At 45.4% G+C, this 20,027-nt stretch overlaps 2 protein-coding genes and 1 long non-coding RNA gene across 3 annotated transcripts; 1 reads left to right on the top strand and 2 right to left on the bottom strand.

Annotated features, from left to right (window-relative positions):
- Positions 1–707: 707 nt before the first annotated feature.
- Positions 708–9,743, bottom strand: CCDC13 (coiled-coil domain containing 13). The gene is made up of 15 exons (XM_078599911.1): positions 8,742–9,743; positions 6,134–6,294; positions 5,279–5,421; positions 4,829–4,912; positions 4,612–4,731; positions 4,406–4,510; positions 4,129–4,302; positions 3,827–4,003; positions 3,284–3,622; positions 3,113–3,183; positions 2,936–3,022; positions 2,599–2,715; positions 2,074–2,201; positions 1,742–1,838; positions 708–1,349 (listed from the first exon to the last, which is right to left on the bottom strand). The coding sequence occupies exons 1-15, from the start codon at positions 8,882–8,884 to the stop codon at positions 1,169–1,171; spliced, it is 2,127 nt and encodes a 708-aa protein (XP_078456037.1). The 5' UTR covers positions 8,885–9,743; the 3' UTR covers positions 708–1,168.
- Positions 2,783–4,825, top strand: LOC144721984 (uncharacterized). The gene is made up of 4 exons (XR_013586007.1): positions 2,783–2,998; positions 3,120–3,256; positions 3,403–3,447; positions 4,192–4,825. It is a non-coding gene; the product is annotated as an uncharacterized LOC144721984 (long non-coding RNA).
- A 2,790-nt stretch (positions 9,744–12,533) lies between the features above and the next one.
- Positions 12,534–19,726, bottom strand: LOC144721836 (HIG1 domain family member 1A, mitochondrial-like). Its single transcript, XM_078599791.1, has 4 exons — positions 19,531–19,726; positions 18,680–18,798; positions 17,026–17,160; positions 12,534–13,888 (listed from the first exon to the last, which is right to left on the bottom strand). Exons 2-4 carry the CDS (start codon positions 18,783–18,785, stop codon positions 13,815–13,817), a joined length of 315 nt encoding a protein of 104 aa, XP_078455917.1. The 5' UTR covers positions 18,786–18,798; positions 19,531–19,726; the 3' UTR covers positions 12,534–13,814.
- Positions 19,727–20,027: the final 301 nt, after the last annotated feature.

Below are 20,027 nucleotides of genomic sequence, written 5' to 3'. Positions count from 1 at the left end.
CTCGGCACCGTCGGCCAGCGGTGACCGGGCACAGGAGGAACAGAGAGCAGCGGTGGAGCTGCGGTGAGAGCGGCTGAAGGACTGCACAAGGAAGCCTGCAGCGGAGCTGCATCGGAGTGGGGAAAGGCTACGGGAGCGACGGCAGCTGTCGAGCTGCCAAGCGGAGAGGCTCTGAGCGAGGGCCGTGTGGGACAAGTGTAAAGAACCCGAATAAAGGACAACGGAGACAGACACAGTGAAAGAGTCCTTTATTACACGTGTGTCAATCGGCATCCTGAATATCGTCACACGGAGTTATCCTGGTGAAATACTATATTTGAAGTAATCATATAGTAACTACTGTGTATAATAGTGTATCGCCCTTTTGTCAATCCACTGCTAGATGAGAGCCTGCCCATCCATGCCTTGCGGGTTGTGGAATGTATTTGACCATACTTCACAACACTGATCATTGCGAGTTAGTGAACACAGGAAGGATGGTTGTTGGAGCATAGTACAGGATAATGGAATGTACAGCTCCCTGCGAACAATCTCGTTCTGCAGTATCCTACATCACCTGTTTGTATGCATGATGATCACCCATCTAAGCACTGTCCAGGCTCAAGCCTGCTTAATTTCAGAGATCTGACGAGATTGGCCACAATCCGGGTGTGATATGGTCATGGGTACAATGTTAAAGGATAAGTAAACAAATACTAAGAGTCGTATTTAGGGTGACATGGCAGTTTATTCTTCAAATTGTCAGTCAAGAATCAAGGACACTTTTCAAGTTATAATTATAAAGCCTATGTTGTCAGAGAGTTTACATTCGCCAGCCAGTAAACTAATAGTAAATTATTTTAACAAAGTCAAATGGAATGTCATGCATGTACAAAATAGGTACTGAAATACAAATCCATGTAAGAAATCTCACACTTTATACAATGCAGTAGGAAAAATGTTTGAACAGTCAGAATGCCATTTTTAAATATTACAATCATTTACACACCTGTAGTAAAATATTTCATCATATGTGTATTCAGGTTAAGCTGCAAAGACAATTGCTACATCTTGTGAACCAACAAGCAAATGCACTTAGTTATAAGATGTTATTACTCTGTTCAAAGTTACAATTGTAAATTATAAAGTATTTTATTGAAAAAACAATACAACAATGTCAAGATCCTGTTCATTTTCCACTGGAGCCTCTGCCACCGGCTTGTTGACGTTCCTGCCACAGGGCTTGGAGGAAGATCTCCTTGCTCTGCTCCATCATCTGGTTGTAGAGCCGCAAGTCCTCCTCCTTAGCGTGCAAGGTGCTTTGCAAAGCCATCTTCAGAGCCTCGTTCTCATCTTGCTGAATCGCCAGCCTGATAGTTACACCCAATTTAAAAACAACGTGTTATAATAATAACTGCAGCCCTTTGTCAATCCGTTGATGGACGAAGGCCTGCCCACACACACATGGGTGTTGTTTGGCATACTTCACCACCCTGGAAATATTTATTTGGTGAAAGGGTGAGGGGAGGCCCAGGGCAGGATTAGATATCACTCACAACTGATGATAGCCATTTAGGGGAATCAAAATCAGGTCGCTGGGTTCATAGCACTGTGCTAACCACTTCTTCACTCAAAGTGTTAGTATCATTACATTGACAAGAATCCATAAATGAGGAAAATATGCTCGTTTTTTAAAGCTGCATATAAAAATGTAAGCTCTTCAAAGCATTCAACCTCTATACTGTAAGTAGGTTTCACTTACTGTGTTTCCAGCTCTGGAATTCGTGCATCAGATGGTAGGGCTGAGGAAGAGCTGTGCTTTTGGTCAGTGAGCTGAATGCTCCTTCGGCTTATCTGCCCTGAGTATGACATAAACATATTTTTTCACATCAATTTAGTACGAACGTACTGAACTAATCACAAGTGAATAATGCAATCACTTTCCGTTCATTAACTCGCAAAATAAGCACGAACATAACACTCTGCAAGCTGACGAAGTACATTGTTCATGAGGCGGCAAAAATATGCATACTTCCTGCACTTAAATTTCTTTGACATAAGTAACAGTATTCGGCCTTTTTTTACACTTCTTGCCTGCACGCGTTTTGCTGCCGGCCTCCATCCGGGCCCGTCCCAGCTGCTGCTCCAGCTCCACGGCCCGGCGCTTGCTCTCCTGGTGCTTGATTTCTGCCTCCCGGGCCTTGTCAGTAGCTTCCTCAACCCTGCAAGCCACAAACCTCTGATTAGCGTGGTTAGCCACGGTTTGCTATGTTGCGGTACGAATAGCATGGTTGGCTACGTAGGGTGCGAAAGAAGTTCAAGATGCATACATACATACACGAAGTCCAGAACTATTATAGTTAAGTTGTATAATTCATTACGTATTGCTTTTGAAATCTGGGCTGTCCATACTATATGCGGTTACTCTGTGTGTTCGCTTGCTAACAATGAAAAATAAGTTCAATAATAATATTCATATAAAAATACTAAGTCAGATGTTAAAGTATGAATCGTAAAAATTAGGTATTAAGGAAACGCACTGTGAGACATATTTCATGCAAACGGACATGTTCAATATGATGAAATAATCGGCATCCGAGATGCAAATTGATGCTTCACCTTTGCTGCAAAACTCCAACCAGCTCCATTAGCCTGTCCCTCTCCACCTGGGCAGTCTGACTCAATGCCCTCAACTCGACACACTGCCGTCTAAGCAGCTCAGTTTCCTCACGTATGCTGTATGACAAGAGTAAAAAGAAATCATCTGAATAAATTGTACAACTGTGGTGGTGAATCTCTCTTGACATCTAACATTAATTTATTCCTCAAAGGATTACGAGACTACGCGTTTTTTAGATTCAAAAGTTTGACGTTAAAAAACTACACTTTAAAACATTTGTGTGCAATGATACCAGTGATGTATGCCTCATGAAGTTATTATTTTGTAGATCCACACCTGCTGCTTGGTGGCCTGGTTGCACCGCCAGATGTTACAGTCATGGGAGATGCCTCCACCAGGGTATGGCCCATCTTTGATACCGTCCTGTAAAACACAAGCATAAAATAGAGATGATAATATCAACAGTACCAAACTAACAGTTTGTTGTTGGATTATGATGTTACGTTTGTTTACCTAGCAGATCCCTGTGAAGAGCCTAGATGAAAAGGAGCAGCTTCATCGCCTGTCCCTTCAGCTGCCAGCCTCTGGCGAGAGAGAGAGAGAGATGTGAATGTACAGTTCATCAAGCATTTAATATCAAGAACAGACCGCACTCATGTAAGTAGAGTAAAACATAATATTTACATTTAACCCAACCTTTCGGACCATGTGCTGAATTTCTTGCTCAAGTTGTTTAATTTTTACTTCCTTTTCCGTCACCATCTCTTGAAGTTGCCTGACAAAAGTGTTGTCTGCTTGCTCAGGACCTCCGGGCTGTTCCAGGTCAGGAAGACTGCCTTGGCTTTTGGGTGAGTATCCACCGAGCTGATTTAGGGTGTTGCCAGCCTGCACGTGGAACTGCTGCTGGCCCTGGTTTTGAACATCCATCGCTTGACCAAGTCTCACTACTCTTTTTTCTTTGCCTTGTTTTGCCGCATCATCTGCCGATGATTTCAGGAGATGCTGCAGACGTTTTTGTTGTTCCTTAATGTAGGCAGAGTAAAAAACACCACGTAATATGAACATACGATACTTCACACAGCTAAATGGTATTTAATATATAGCTTTGATTCATAATCAACGTTTTTGAATTACCAGTGCCTATACATACATTCTAATAGCATTGTAATAAGTCATTTTACATGGAAATGTTATTATTTTTGAAAATAACCAAGGAAAATAACTTACCATCAGAGTCTGGATGAGTTCATCATCATTCTGTGCCTTGGCCATCAGAGTAGATATCTGTGCTCGCAGGGTCTTCACCTCGGTTGTGAGCACGGTGTTACGGGCCCGCGTACCTTCCAGCTTCCGTCGGCCCTCCTCCTGCTCTTTGCGCAATGTTTCCAACTCCCCTGTCATCTTCTGAGGACGTGCAAAATGTTTCTTCGAGTTACGAGTTAGCTCATGACAATACATCTTTAGGTAACGAATCTTAAAGCAAATGCAAAACATTAGCACTGTCCCTGTCACCATTTGCTGGAACTTACTTCCATTGCTTCCTTGCGCTCACGTTCCATGGCTCGAATGTGTGCCTGGTTCTTGTCTTGCAGGGGAGTGCGTCGAGGTCCACCGATGCCAGTCATCTCCTCCTCCTCCAGGAGGTGCTCCGAGCCTCTGCTCCTCTGCGTGCTCTGGCCCAGCTGCGCCTCCAACTCTCGTACCTAGCGTGCAAGAACCACCAATCAACCACGAGTGGAGGGGCCATCGATCACAATAGATAACACAATAAACAAGCTCAAGATTCTACAACTTGCCAATGCTCACCTTGGTTTGTAGGTTCAGTATCTGCTGGGATCTTCCCCTCCAGCTGCCAGGATTGCTCAATAAGTTCGGTATATTAACCGTTTCGCCAACTTCATTGGTCAGTACCTGCATGTATAAACACAATAATGAATCATGAAATCGAATTAACAAATCTCTCAAGCTATGTAATTTGTGAAATTTTGCCAAAAGTGCCGGAGGTAACATACCTTGTGAGCGGCACGCAGCTCTTGCTTGAGCAGCTGCACCTGGTTTCTGGAGTCGGAGAGTTTGAAGTTTGTTGCTGAGAGTTTATCTTGCAGGGCTTTCTCTTCATTGCTGTCTCCAAACTGCAAAGTCATAAAATGTTCGTTCATTTTTTATAATAACTGAAACATTTTAGCATATGAATGTGTTGCGAATAAATGTATCATTACGACTACATACCTTTGCATCACCAGATTTTAGGATGTCTTTTCCATGAGTTCCACTTCCAGTACCTTGCCTTTTGTCAGAATCAAACTCTTGGCGCTGAATAAATAAAAGTTGCTAGATTAAACATTACAATTCTCACACTCAGATTAGAAAACATAGATGTGTACAAAGTAGGTTTAGTCCACGTACAATATGTGGATGAATTAACTGAATTAAGTTCATTGCCTCATCTCTTTAGATAATAACATTTAAAATGGGCTCGCGTATGTCTACGTGTGGCGGATTCGGAGCTTCATTTCAGCTGGGTTCGTCTGGCTCAGTGACTTGAAAAATATTGGCACATTCAGCACACGACGTCCAGTGTACCGCTCGTGATGGTTATAGCCACGAGTCGCATGCCTACCCCAGCCTACGAGCAACCTGGAACATATTCAGGAAGAACAAATGAAGTCCTGATTGTACCTGTTCTTCGAGCTGGCGAAGTTTAGTGGTGAGCTGCTTCACTCTGCTGCGCTCTCTCTCCAATTCAGCCGTCATCTCCCGCACGCGCTTCGAAAGTTCCACAATCTTTATGGCGGCACTGTCTCCAGATGCGCCTACAGGGCCTGCAGGAGGGGACAATTACATAACCAAGGCACGTGTAACATACTGTGTGCAATGAACATAATACTTGTAGGAACCTCCTGGTTACACCAGCCCACAGGGGATTATTGTGTCCGTCGTGCAGGGAGGGGCTGGGTGGGGAGGGGAGGGTGGGGAGGGGCTGGGTGGGGCTGGGTGGGGAGGGGAGGGTGGGGCTGGGTGGGGAGGGGCTGGTCACCCCGTGGTGCCCTTATCAAATTCAACGTTTATCCTACTCACGCCGGCTTGTGCCCGCCCTCACAGTCGGGCATATTTGCGGAATACACCACGCCGCCGTTGACCCTGGCCATTGACCGAGCAACCCAACGTTCCTACCAGCTCCCTCCGCAGGAATGTGATACATAATGCGATATTTAAACTTGCATTATAAACCAATTAAAGACAAAGGTGCAGCCCTGCATTCCTTGTTCATGCCCCAGCACAGATGGTGGGTGTTAAGCCGGCTTTGATTAGTGTTAAATCTACAAATGGTAATACAACAAGTATGGTAACTACAGCAGCTCTGTATTGAACACTGCACTTTTTTAATGGTTGCTCCGTATACCGAAATACGAAACTTCCGTATACTTACATGAATACAGAGCCCTATGGTCAGTGTAAACATGTCCTTAAAATAGGTCCCGGTAAACGTCATCCCTAAATATATTTGTGGCTAATTTATGGTGGGAACCGAACCAGCGAGGGCGAGGCGGCTCTCCTCCAGCTGCGACTGCAGAAGTGCAGCACGGCGATCCTTCTCGGCCAGGATCCGGTGGAGTCGCGACGATTCATCCTCCATCTCCCTCACTCGCTCCTGCAGGAACCTCACCTCCTCGTCCTTGCCCCCACTTGATGGCCTGACAGACGGAGCACCGCAGCAAGCTGTATATACACGTACTCTTTGGTTCTTTCGGTAAAGTCACGTAGGTAGAAAAATAATAGATCATCACGTTTCGGTCGCAACACAAGCAATCGTCATCAGGTGGGACAACCACAGCAAGTAAAAACTGCTGAAGTAAGGGTTGTCCCACCTGATGATGATTGCTTGTGTTGCGATCGAAACGTCATGATCTATTATTTTTCTACCTACGTGACTTTACCGAAAGAACCAAAGACTATGGATTCCTGCAGTCACGAAAGCTTCAAATCAAGATTTTATATACATATATTTAAAATTACTTTCATCCCCTATTCCACATCTCCTGCAGCTCTGAAACACCGTTTTCACATCATATTGAATGTATCTTAGCGGCAGTTTCGAGTAACCGCATGAAGCGGAGGACGTTTTATTAAAAATCGTACGTAACACGTAAACTAAATGGGTAAAGGCTCCTTTTGGGGTCATGGGTTATGCTGATGGGTGCAAAAGACGACCGCTGAAAACAAATACGAGTTTTTCCTTTTCCTAGATTTTGTTTTCAAGAGATGTAATGTTTTCAAGAGATGTAATGTTTCCAGCTTCTGCAGTAGCTGAACGCTAAGGAGCATGCCACGTTTCATGTGCAAGAATAAACAGCGATGTGCCAGCCTGATTCTTCACCATAAGTCAAAACTGTAATTTTAATCAGATAACAGAACAATATACAAATGATAACAAACCTAAGAAGAGCTCTCAAAGAGAAGTGCGTTTCCCAACATTCTAAACACAGTTTGGCAGTGTTCATGTCATTTAATGGTCCTATACCAATGATTGATTAAAATTCCACATTCGTGTGGATCCAAAATATCATAAATACAAATTCAGAGGGGTTTGTTTATCGTTACATTCCTATTTACTATTAGAACTGCGCCATGTGGACCTAAGTCTTAAACCGCATGTTGTGACACGAGACAATTCTGACATTGGCAGTAAAGGGCTTGCAACAACATTTAAATATTTTACTTCAATAAGAGAACTGACAACGCGCAGTGTGTCCCATGGTCTTTCCCCACGAGGGCGTGAGTTGGGAGTCCCAGGGTCCCAGGGTGTGAGTTGGGAGTCCCAGGGTCCCAGGGCGTGAGTTGGGAGTCCCAGGGTCCCAGGGCGTGAGTTGGGGTCCCCGGGTCCCAGGGTGTGAGTTGAAGTCCCCGGGTCCCAGGGTGTGAGTTGAAGCCCCCGGGTCCCAGGCTGTGAGTTGGAGTCCCAGGGTCTCAGGGCGTGAGTTGGAGTCCCAGGGTCTCAGGGTGTGAGTTGGAGTCCCAGGGTCCCAGGCTGTGAGTTGGAGTCCCAGGGTCTCAGGGCGTGAGTTGGAGTCCCAGGGTCTCAGGGTGTGAGTTGGAGTCCCAGGGTCCCAGGCTGTGAGTTGGAGTCCCAGGGTCTCAGGGCGTGAGTTGGAGTCCCAGGGTCTCAGGGTGTGAGTTGGAGTCCCAGGGTCTCAGGGTCCCAGGGCGTGAGTTGAAGTCCCCGGGTCTCAGGGTGTGAGTTGGAGGTTCCCGGGTCCCAGGGCGTGAGTTGGAGTCCCAGGGTCCCAGGGTGTGAGTTGGAGTCCCAGGGTCTCAGGGCGTGAGTTGGAGGTTCCCGGGTCCCAGGGCGTGAGTTGGAGTCCCAGGGTCTCAGGGTGTGAGTTGGAGTCCCAGGGTCCCAGGGTGTGAGTTGGAGTCCCAGGGTCTCAGGGCGTGAGTTGGAGTCCCAGGGTCTCAGGGTGTGAGTTGGAGTCCCAGGGTCCCAGGGTGTGAGTTGGGGTCCCCGGGTCCCAGGGCGTGAGTTGAAGTCCCCGGGTCCCAGGGTGTGAGTTGGAGTCCCAGGGTCTCAGGGCGTGAGTTGGAGTCCCAGGGTCTCAGGGCGTGAGTTGGAGTCCCAGGGTCTCAGGGCGTGAGTTGGAGTCCCAGGGTCTCAGGGCGTGAGTTGGGAGTCCCAGGGTCTCAGGGCGTGAGTTGGGGTCCCCGGGTCCCAGGGTGTGAGTTGAAGTCCCCGGGTCCCAGGCTGTGAGTTGGAGTCCCAGGGTCTCAGGGCGTGAGTTGGAGTCCCAGGGTCTCAGGGTGTGAGTTGGAGTCCCAGGGTCTCAGGGTGTGAGTTGGAGTCCCAGGGTCTCAGGGTCCCAGGGCGTGAGTTGAAGTCCCCGGGTCTCAGGGTGTGAGTTAGAGGTTCCCGCGTCCCAGGGTCCCAGGGCGTGAATTGGAGGTCCCCGGGTCCCAGGGTGTGAGTTGAAGTCCCCGGGTCCCATGGTGTGAGTTGGAGTCCCAGGGTGTGAGTTGGAGTCCCAGGGGCCCAGGGTGTGAGTTGGGGTCCCCGGGTCCCAGGGCGTGAGTTGGAGGTTCCCGGGTCCCAGGGTCCCAGGGCGTGAGTTGGGGTCCCAGGGTCCCAGGGTGTGAGTTGGAGTCGTACCCGGGGTCTGCAGGAGCCGTGATCTCCAGGCCGAGGTCCCCGTGGTCCCCGCGTCGCTCCCGCAGCCGCTCGAGGCGCGCGCGCTGCTGCTGCTGCAGCGTCGCGAGCTGCAGCCGCAGCCGCTCGCCCAGCGCCTCGTCCATGCCGACTCCGCGTGTGTCGGTGACTGTGTGTGACTGTGTGTGTGACTGTGTGTGTGACTGTGTGTGTGTCTGTGTGTGTCTGTGTCACTGTGTGACTGTGTGTGTCACTGTGTGTGACTGTGTGTGTCTGCGTGTGACTGTGTGTGTGTGTGACTGTGTGTGTGTCTGTGTGTGTCTGTGTGTGTAACTGTGTGTCTGTGTGACTGTTTGTGACTGTGGGTGGATGTGTGTGTCTGTGTGTGACTGTGTGTGTCTGTGTGTGTGTGTCTGTGTGTGTGACTGTGTGTGTCTGTGTGTGACTTTGTGTGTCTGTGTGTGACTGTGTGTGTGTCTCTCTGTGTGTGTGACTGTGTGTGTGTCTCTGTGTGTGTGACTGTGTGTGTGTGACTGTGTGTGTCTGTGTGTGACTGTGTGTGTGTCTGTGTGTGTGACTGTGTGTGTCTGTGTGTGACTGTCTGTGGGTGTCTGTGTGTGACGACTGTGTGTCACCCGGGTTGCGTGTGACCGGGGCTGTGTCTGTGTGTGACTGGTCTGTGTGTGTCTGTGTGTGTATGATTGTGTCTATATTGTGTCTTTATTGTGTCTGTATTGTGTATGCATTGTGTCTATATTATTGTGTGTGTGTCGGTGTGTGATTGTGTCTATATTGTCTATATTGTGTCTATATTGTCTATATTGTGTGTGTATCGGTGTGTGTGTGTGATTGTGTCTATATTGTGTGTGTATCGGTGTGTGTGTGTGATTGTGTCTATAGCGTTGGTCTCTGTTGGGTTGAAGCCTGAGAAACCGGCGTTGCCATGGAGACGGACGCGCGGTGATGGCGCGCATGCGCCATGACCCCTTTCCGGGTTCGTTATCGTCGTCAACATCAACAACATCATCATCGTTATTACATCATCATCAACATCATCATCGTCGTCAACATCAACATCATCGTTATTACCATCATCAACAACATCAACATCGTCAACATCAACAACATCATAGTCAATACCATCATCAACATCATCATCATCGTTATTACCATCATCATCAACATCATCATCGTCGTCAACATCATCGTTATTGCCATCATCAACATCATAATCATTACCATTATCATCGTTATTACCATCAACATCATCGTCATTACCATCAACAACATCAACATCATCAACAACATCAACATCATCAACAACATCATCATCATCGTTATTACCATCATCATCAGTTATTACCATCATCATCATAGTCAATACCATCATCATCATCGTCAATACCATCATAGTGATTACCATCATCAACATCGTCATTACCATGATTAGCATCATAATCAACATCGTCATTACCATCGCCGACATCATCATCATCACTTTCACCACCATCAACATACCATTTTCAACAACACCAACATTAACATAATCGCGTCAGCTCCATCAACATCAGTCAACAACACCTTAGGTGAATATTACCGGCAACATTGGAACCACCAACATTACCATCAACCCATCACCATAAAAAATCGCATTATAAACCATCACCGTTGTCTCCAATGTTGCCATTCACGTTCTTGTGAATATCTCGAAGGTGGCCGGGTTTCTCGAGATCCGAAGGCTGAATTGTCACCCCTAGGATTCTAATTTTAAATCCAGCCAGGTAGCTGTCAACACATTCCTGCGGAGGGAGCTGGTAGGAACGTCGGGTTGCTCGGTCAATGGCCAGGGTCAACGGCGGCGTGGTGTATTCCGCAAATATGGCCGACTGTGAGGGCGGGCACAAGCCGGCGTGAGTAGGTTAAACGTTGAGTTTTATAAGGGCACCACGGGGTGACCAGCCCCTCCCCACCCAGCACCACCCCTCCCACTCCCCACCCAGCAACCGCCCTCCCCACCCTCCCCACCCAGCCCGACCTCTCCCCCCACCCAGCCCCACCCCACCCTCCCAGCCCCAACCTCCCCACCCAGCCCCACCCCTCCCACCCCCCACCCAGCCCCACCCTCCCCACCCAGCCGCTCCCCACCCTCCCTACCCAGCCCCACCCTCCCCACCCAGCCCCTCTCCACCCAGCCCCTCCCTGCCCGACGGACACAATAATCCCCTGTGGGTTGGTGTAACCAGGAGGTTCCTACCAGTATTAAACCTGCTTTTCGGGTATGTAGTGAGTTGATTGTCACGGCACAGTCACTAATAATTGCATTTAACAAAAACTAAAGTTGCCAAAATTCAAGTTGTGCGAATTAAATATTGGGTTGAGAGTCATCCAACAAAGATTACCCTCTGGGTGGCACAGTGGGTAAGAACATGTTGACCCCGACTGTAATGAAGAAAGGTCACTCAAAAGTGACGCTCTACTATACAGCACACGATCTAAGACGAAACCATTGCGAGGTCCGGATACAAATGTGGGACAAGATTATTTAAAATGTAAAATAGCGTGATGTTCTTTTTTTGCCTTTGAAAGGTTTGGCATGTCACAAACCCGATGCCCCGTTAGTCGACCGGCCTGCGTGCTTGTTTACGAGATGAATAGATTGCTTGCACCAGGATGTTCACGGACATGGTCTCTTGTCCTAATAAACGCTTATTTAAGGTGTTCACCGTGCGTTTGTATACAAGCGGCTGTTCTTCGGAAAATAACATAATCGTATGAAAACCCCCACGGTATTGCATATGTTTGTTTGGCCTGCCCGAGTGTTTTGCAACAAAGACTTAAAACGCTGCTTATTATAAATATACACTGCGTGGTGTGTGGGTTCGGTGTGGGTGCCTCGTCCCTCTGCCCGCAAGTGCAGCTTGCACGAAACAGCTCTGTCAGGCAGACAACCCATGCACACTGTGCGGGTGTTGATTTGTGCTCTCGTGTTACCCTACTCGAAACACCAAGCACACAAGCCGAGATCAAAATCGCTTTTTTTCTATGTTTAGTTTAGGCTCTGATGAGCATTGAGTGGTGCTCATGTCCATTGTTGGTTCCGAGCCATTTGCGGTGGCCATTCCACGTTGACATGGCATGGATCATTTTTAAGTAAATCATGGGCTGCTTTGACCCTGACTAGGATCCGAACTGATGTGTTTGCGATGATCAGCCCCGTGCACTAGCGAGTGAGTTTTCTTGCTGTCCAGCAGATACATCGCTATGGCCACGTGTGCCTATGCACACGAGCCACAGCACATCGATTCAGACTGCGCAAGGGAAACGCCAAGTGCATGTCCACGATTATGTGATGGACGTTGAACTTCTTTCGCACCGTACATAACCGACCGTGTTTAATCGGAGGTGCGGGGGAAGGACAACAAATGAAAATATTCTAGATTTGAAGTTTTCGTGACTGCAAGGATCCATACTCTTTGGTTCTTTCGGTAAAGTCACGTAGGTGAAAACTAAATATATATTATTTTTATTATTTTTATTTATTTTATGATTAATATATTTTTTTCGCCTACGTGACTTTACCGAAAGAACCAAATGAAAATATATTTTGAAGTGCAAATGTAAATTGTGGATATATATTTCTGACTGTTGGTGGTCACGTCTGGTGAGCCTGGGAATAATAACGCAGTTTGTCTAACCCCAGTATAAACCACTTTTCTAATTGATTTTAAACTACAGTCATTATCCTCCATAATTAATTGCAACAATTAAAACTTGAAGATATGAAAACATGGGCGTTTTTTTTATCAGCTGGACTTTATTCAAGTACGAAGAGCAAGAGGGCATGAATGCATGAAATATATACACACACACATATAAAAATCATGCTTAAAACATAGCAAGATGCAGACTGTGTGCCCATGTCCAATACAAGCAGATTACTATACAATTTAAGTAAGAACTTATTTTCAACTAAAAACATACGTGCAAACTTTGTTACCTTACATTAACTGTAAAATACACACGGTATTAGCATAAACAGCAGTTCCGTTCTAAAAAAACACAAGCAATCTAGTGCCACGGTGTATTGCAGTGTTGCTGTGCTTGACATGCATCTCATTTCACTCTGGACGTGCTAGCATCCGCTGCACCATCTGCACATTTCATGTGCATGCGTGTAAATAGTTTAAGAAGCCTCGTGCTCTGTGCAATGTATTTCCACGCTTTTTCTTGGATACATATGCCCTCGCGAGTAGTCGCTTTATGCTGCATATATGGCTTAGAGCCTGTAGCATGTGTAAAACAAATTGTCATCAACGTTAGTGGCCAAAAATAGTCGCAGGTGTTGACCAAACTTCTCGGCTGTGATTGCTTTGAATGCTCCCATTATGTGCTATTCAAGATCACCCAAGCTTTTCAGTAAAAATATTTTTCAAGAATATTAGAAATAACATGACAATATATCAGCCGAGCATTGCAAACTGTTGTCTAATAGTAATGTTATAAGAATGGATAATACTTTTATGAATGTCCTCTATTAGCAGTGGCCAACATCTGTGATGGCTTCTCTTACGCGATTTAACCCAAAAAAACCTCTATTATGGATGATATTGGTCACGTGTTAAACTGATCTGCTATGGCTGTCACATCGTGTTAACACTTCACTTCAGGGAATAAAAAAGTATGTGCCATCATGGTGGATTGTGGCTAATACAAATAATAATAATAACCATGTAAAAATAAAATCATAATTTTTCCCCTTCATGTTTATAGTCCTTCGGGAGAAGCAAAGGTATAAAACAGCGGTCCAGAATGCGTGTAGGCTAATAGGCTTAAACGTTGTTTCATTTTATTTTTCCATGGTGAAAGGCACTCTCGCCTATTACTTTCTGGGCAAGTCAGCACTTTTACTCAGCATTGCAGTTGTATTAGTATACGCGTGCCACTTGTTGAAGCGCAGATGTACAATGTGAATGTTATATAACATCGTGGGTGCAATATACAAGTAAGTGTATGTGGCCTAGATGCCAGCAGTAGCTTTCTGTGAGTGGGATTCGCATCTTGACCAGAGAAGGAGTTTCACTTGCTGCTCCCGGTAGGCTCATCAGGTGGTATCTTCAAGATGTACTCTTTGTACATTGAATACAGCACCCCTGTTAGAGAAGAGAAGCTGTGAGTGCGTCCACTATACAGCAGCATATTTTTCTAGGTTATTTAATTTTAGTGTGTCTTTCTCCTAATTTTCAAGCTTGCGTACCGTACCACGTCGTCGTCCACTCATTGACATGCTAATTTTTTATCTGCCCCCTCCCTCTCTCCGCCCCAGCCCCCTCTCTATATTTAAGGCCCCGTCACAGAGACGTTCTCTCTCTTTGTGCCGATACGTGTTCTCTCTCTGTGTATCTTTGTGATATCTGTCTGCTTATATGTCTGTCTATAGTTTTCTGGTTAGATTTGTGTTGCTATTTATTTTATACCTGATGATGACGATTGCTTGTGTTGCAATCGAAACGTCGTAGTATGCTATTATTTAATTTATTATTTTATCTTTATGCGTGACTTTACCGAAAGAACCAAAGAATAGCAGCATAGCCGTCTGCCAGGATGTCAATAGCAATAGGGATATAACGATGCATATATGAATATCGAGTCTTAAGGTCATGATGATACACGCATTGAAGCGTACGCGTAAGAATAGACGTTCTTTGATTCGTACGTGTTGTAACAGACTCATGTCATTCTAGATTTGAAGCTTTCGTGACTGCAAGGATTCATACTCTTAGTTCTTTCGGTAAAGTCACGTAGGTAAAAAATGAAATTAAAATTAATTAAAAATAAAAACAATAAAATCACGACGTTTCGGAGGCAACACAAGCTTCCGTCTTCAGGTGAAACTGTCACAGCAAAAAATCTGAATCAAGTGATACAGATTTTTTGCTGTGACAGTCACTCTGCAGTCACTAGAGGTGCTACGGTTCCCTCACTATCTTTAAAAATACTTCTCGGATCGAATTGTGGCAAATATCACTAACTATTAACGACTAAATATTCATTCAATAGTTGGGGGGGGGAGGAGGAGAAGGGGGCATGAATATTTCCACGTCAATTGACTGACGATAAATTTACCAACAATTTACCAACATTATTATTTGTTTCTTTCGGTTAAGTCACGTCTAAAGATAAAATAATAAATTAAATTAAATAAGTATTTAAATCAAATAATTATTTGAATTAAATAATTATTTAATTTAATAATAAATTAAATTAAATAATTATTTAAATCAAATAATTATTTGAATTAAATAATTATTTAATTTAATTTATTATTTTATCTTTAGACGTGACTTAACCGAAAGAAACAAATAATTATTTGGAAAAAAGCAAATAATTATTTGAATTAAATAATTATTTAATTTAATTTATTATTTTATCTTTAGACGTGACTTAACCGAAAGAAACAAATAATAATTCCTGCAGTCACGAAAGTTCGAAAATTAAGATTTTACCAACATTGCCTATCAACTGCTGGATGAAGGCCTCCTCACGCCTTGTCAGTCACAGGAGGTAAAGTCACGTAGGTATAAAATAAATTAAATCACGACGTTTCGGGCGCAACACAAGCGTCCGTCATCAAGTCACAGGTGGATAGTTGGCTCGACTTCATCAGAACGCTCAGTGCGGGCAGATGAAGATATCACTCACCATTGGTGACATCTGTACTTTAAAATCAGTGGCGGTTAGTGATGGTTGAAATAAGTTAACCCTGCTCTTGTGAAATTTCGATTTAAAGCTTTCGTGACTGCAGGGATTTATCTTCTTGGTTCTTTCGGTAAAGTCACGTAGAAGGGAAATAATAAAATAATAATTAAACATAATAAAATAATTCTCACGACGTTTCGGCCACAACGCAAGCAGCCGTCTTGTGTTTAGAGAGGAGGATAACAGCAGCATGGATAATCTGTGGTTAGTGAGCACGGGCACGCCTCGGTATGTGAAGCCTGCGCGTATCGCCCAGTAGCTATAGGCACACTGCTACGTGCTCGTTCGTGGTGGCTGCTTTCTCTGAGGTCAGCCCCATGGCACTGCTTGCTGTGACAGACTGGGAGGACTGCACTCCAAGGCCCTCTACAAGATGTCTCAAATGCATTCCATGGGGCTCGTTCAATCACAGAGCAGACTACATGGACATTGGTCAACAGGGAGGGACTATTTAACGTCATTAGAATTTGGCTTTATTGACCATAATAGGCCAAGAGCCATATAGATTACCTCATCAATATGCCACGAAGCCTATATATTGTAAACATTGATTTAAGAAATATGTGAGCATAACATAGATTGCCAGAGAGTACACTCAAAACAACTTTTAGGTCGTTTAGGGACATCTTAAAATATGCATGTACAGTATATATAATTTTCAGGCAGCCTAGATGGCTACTGCCTGAATTTTTAGGCAATCTGTGTTACATTCTCAGGCAGTCCAAATTTTGAGTCGTCAATAAGGTGCATTCATGACACATGGATCTCTCATCTGTACATCATGTGTACGGGTGCGTGTGTGTGGGGTGGTGGTGTATACGTCTTAGTCTTTGGTATAATAACCGTGCTGTAGTACTTCGGCACGAACCCAGCCACCTCGCCTTCAATCCCAGCCACGAACAACATCAGTGATACATCTGATCTGAACCTGTACTGAGCCTCCCCTGGGTCTACTCAGCCTTAGACGTGGTGTGTTATCCCCCACCTCCGATTACTACGGTTGGCTAAGTGTGCGGCGCGAAAGAAGTTCAACAAACATACTCTACATTTTTCTTGGTTCTTTCGGTAAAGTCACGGTGACAGACCTGCTCTTCACCTGAGGACGGCTGCTTGCGTTGTGGCCGAAACGTCGTGAGAATTGTATTTTATTATGTTTTATTTTTATTATTATATTATTTTATTATTTCCCTTCTACGTGACTTTACCGAAAGACGTTTCGAAACGTCGTGAGAATTTTTTTTGTTTTATATTTATATTATTGTATTATTTCCCTTCTACTTGACTTTACCGAAAGAACCAAGAATTTGAATCCCTGCAGCCACGAAAGCTTTAAATCAAAATATATACTCTACATTATCAATTCAATACTAGGGAGACAAAGACGACCGGGCGTGACGCTAGCCATACCACCCCTGTCGTGCGCAATTCCGGCCTTAACAACAGAGGTGCCCCAGCGGTCTGTATGGAAATACAGAACATCTGTGTCTTGCGTGCGCGTGCGTGTGTCGAAATGGATGAGGGCTGTAAGTACCGAGCGTCATAGCTCCCACCACCAGGCCCTGTGCTGCGACGCGCGTGTGGATGAGGTGCACGGACATCTTCCTGTTGCCCCGAGTGCGCAGGGTGTAGATCCCGTACGCAGCGGCGGCGGCGCATCCCGCCAGCCCTGCAAGGTGGCACACACCACGCACATCGATAATAGTAAACATTTCGATTTAAAGCTTTCGTGACTGCAGGGATTTATCTTATTGGTTCTTTCGGTAAAGTCACGTAGAATGGAAATAATAAAATAATAAAAATAAAACATTATAAAATAATTCTCACGACGTTTCGGCCACAACGCAAGCAGCCGTCCTCAGGTGAAGACCAGGTCTGACCAGGTCTGTCGGGGAGACAGCGTCTGAATGAAACACACCACAACCCAGCTTAAATATACGCTCAAAGCCTGGTGTTTTTCATTCAGACGCTGTCTCCCCGACAGACCTGGTCTTCACCTGAGGACGGCTGCTTGCGTTGTGGCCGAAACGTCGTGAGGATTATTTAATTATGTTTTATTTTTAATATTTTATTATTTCCATTCTACGTGACTTTACCGAAAGAACCAAGAAAATGGTCACCATATTGAGCGTGCCTCGTGTGTAATAAACATTACACTGGTAAGCTGCATTGGACTTGGCCACGTCTTGGCTTTAGTGTCGTACTCCGTGGCACGACATTTAAAGCGGTGTTGAGCTTGAGGCTGTGACCCTTGCTCTGTGAGTGAAATCATCAACCTCCAGGACGTAATTTCTGGCTCACACTTTGAATATTTGCTACGTGTATTTGTCTAGCTATCAGCATGGATCCACGTATAATTCTACCAAATTTCAGATTTTTTACCCTTAAAGAGCACCATTGAAATTTGCATCACTCCGTCACTATATATTTACATCACTATATATTAGATCACTCGTATATATACACATCTCCGTTTTAATTAGAGGGAACCTATTTTATTTCGTAAATAGCCTCTGAAATGTAAAACAATGCACACATTCTTAAAATGTTTACATCTCTCATTTAGTTCATGAATATAATATACATAGAGTGTTTTTTGGGTAAATTTGCAAACATTTTATAAGAAAACTTTACCATTTCGAGGTCCTTTTATAGATAAGGACAAATATGATATCAACATAATTGGATAGGTATTTACTGTTTACATTTTATAGAAATAGTGAGTCCCTGGAGCCTAAACATATTGCAGCGTCAGTGTGTTAGTAATCTAACGTCATGGCTTTTGGTCTGCAGATTACTGTTAGCTTTGAGTTAAGCTTTAGGGTTCAATTATGGGTAGAGTTAGGGCTAAAGTTACGAGTAAAATCAGAAATAAGAGCCCATAATATAGGGTTTTTGAGGTTATATGGTAAGATATATGGCTGTATGGTAATAGCTAAGGGTAGGTTTAAAAGTTAAGGTAAGATCAGAATTGAAGTGTATGTTAATTATTAGGGGTATGTTCAGGTTTAGTGGGGGAAGGATGGTTACGGATGTGTGGTCCAGTCAGAGGTGGAAAGTCCTGGTTAAGGCTGTATGATAAGAATTAGGATTATAATTAGAGATGGGTTCCGGGATTAGTGGCTTGTACGACAGATTTTAGGGTACGATTTAAAAGGGTGACAGGGGGTGTGGGTGTCTCGACTCACCGAGCGGCACGAGGGGGTTTTCCTTGGTCTTGCGGAGCAGTCGCATGCCTTGCTCCTCCTCGGGCTTGGAGTCGGTGGGACTCCAGGCCCTGCTGGGCGTAGACATCGCACCACGAGCCCTGCACGGACACCGGGTGAGCCAGGGCAGTGTCGAGTACGGCCGTGGGCAAAGCTCAGCACCTGAGTTGGGTGATATTCTGATTCTGAGTGCCCAGTACTGATGGTGGCCACGCTGTCGTACCAGATGGGGTGCTCACTTTAGGCTGAGTCAACCTCAGAGAGACTTGACTCAGGGGTCATTAATGCCTATAAATAAATCACACAATATTTCTGAACTACTTTGTTCTGCTGAAATTATTGCCAATGCTTAATTAACGACACACATTTATTAAATGTATATAAAATGCTTGCATATTTTTTTATTGACTTATCGAGGTAAAAAAATAAGAAAATCATGTATGACACAACATGAGTCTGTACAGACCGAACGTGACGCTCACCAGAGTTGAAGACAGATGAACCAGAGACAAAGAGTGTTTTTTTACGTCTCTGCAGCTGGGGAAAGTTATGTTAACAAGCACCAATCAAGCCCGGTATTGCACACGGCGATTAACTGTGGCCAACACCAAGCCAGTGCTGATGTTTACACGCCTCACCAGGTACTCGTTGCATTTGTATTCGATCTCAGCGAGACGCAGGACAACTTCAGATATTACTCGCCGCTGATGTTACCCGCGGTCGGGAATGGAACCCATGGCAATGAGTCAACCACTGCGCCACCGTTCCCCACGCACACACACACAACCACACACGCACCCACACACACACACGCACACACCCACCCACCCTACCTTGCGCTACTGAATTCGCTTCTGCAGTGATCCCACGTGCGTCAGTCAGCGCGCAGTGCCGTGCAGTGCGAACTCGTCCCGCGGTGTAGAGCAGAGACGGCTTGGCCAGGTGCTGTCGAGGTCAGGGGTCGAGGCCACACACGCACACAACACACGCACACAACACACGCACAACACATTCACACACTGCCAGGAGAGCTTCCTGTGGAGGGACTGCGCTGTTCACCGCGGTGTTCTGTGTATATATAGCCCCGGGGAGACCGCCCCGTGGCCCGTACGCGCACGGGAACGCGCGTGTTCTGCCACGAAGAGGAATTATAATAAACAGGGCATGGAGACAAGGGGGGGGGGGGTGCATTTGGAGCGTGGAGGGACGTCGTCGGCTGGGAGAGAGGCCGGTCGTCCACGCCGCGTGTGCGAGCGATGCGTGCAATGTGCAGTGGGAGCCGCTCACACGCATCGCGAGTTGGTTTTGGTGTTGTGGTCTCAGAAGTGCC

Source organism: Lampetra planeri, chromosome 1 (assembly GCF_965212315.1).
Source record: "Lampetra planeri chromosome 1, kcLamPlan1.2.h2, whole genome shotgun sequence".
NCBI classification, from domain to species: domain Eukaryota; kingdom Metazoa; phylum Chordata; class Hyperoartia; order Petromyzontiformes; family Petromyzontidae; genus Lampetra; species Lampetra planeri.
The sequence above is the reverse complement of the archived record's forward strand: the minus strand, read 5'-3'. Positions and strand labels throughout refer to the sequence as shown.

What these genes read in the sequence shown, in the direction of transcription:
- CCDC13 (XM_078599911.1), bottom strand. Translation starts at nt 8,884, where the DNA reads ATGGACGAGGCGCTGGGCGAGCGGCTGCGGCTGCAGCTCGCGACGCTG. An exon ending in TAAAATCTGGTGATGCAAAG is followed by an intron (nt 4,732 to 4,828) that starts GTATGTAGTCGT and finishes ATGACTTTGCAG; the next exon opens with TTTGGAGACAGCAATGAAGA. An exon ending in TCTTCACAGGGATCTGCTAG is followed by an intron (nt 3,023 to 3,112) that starts GTAAACAAACGT and finishes TGTGTTTTACAG; the next exon opens with GACGGTATCAAAGATGGGCC.
- LOC144721836 (XM_078599791.1), bottom strand. Translation starts at nt 18,785, where the DNA reads ATGTCTACGCCCAGCAGGGCCTGGAGTCCCACCGACTCCAAGCCCGAG. An exon ending in AAACCCCCTCGTGCCGCTCG is followed by an intron (nt 17,161 to 18,679) that starts GTGAGTCGAGAC and finishes GCCACCTTGCAG; the next exon opens with GGCTGGCGGGATGCGCCGCC. An exon ending in GGTGGGAGCTATGACGCTCG is followed by an intron (nt 13,889 to 17,025) that starts GTACTTACAGCC and finishes CTTCTCTAACAG; the next exon opens with GGGTGCTGTATTCAATGTAC.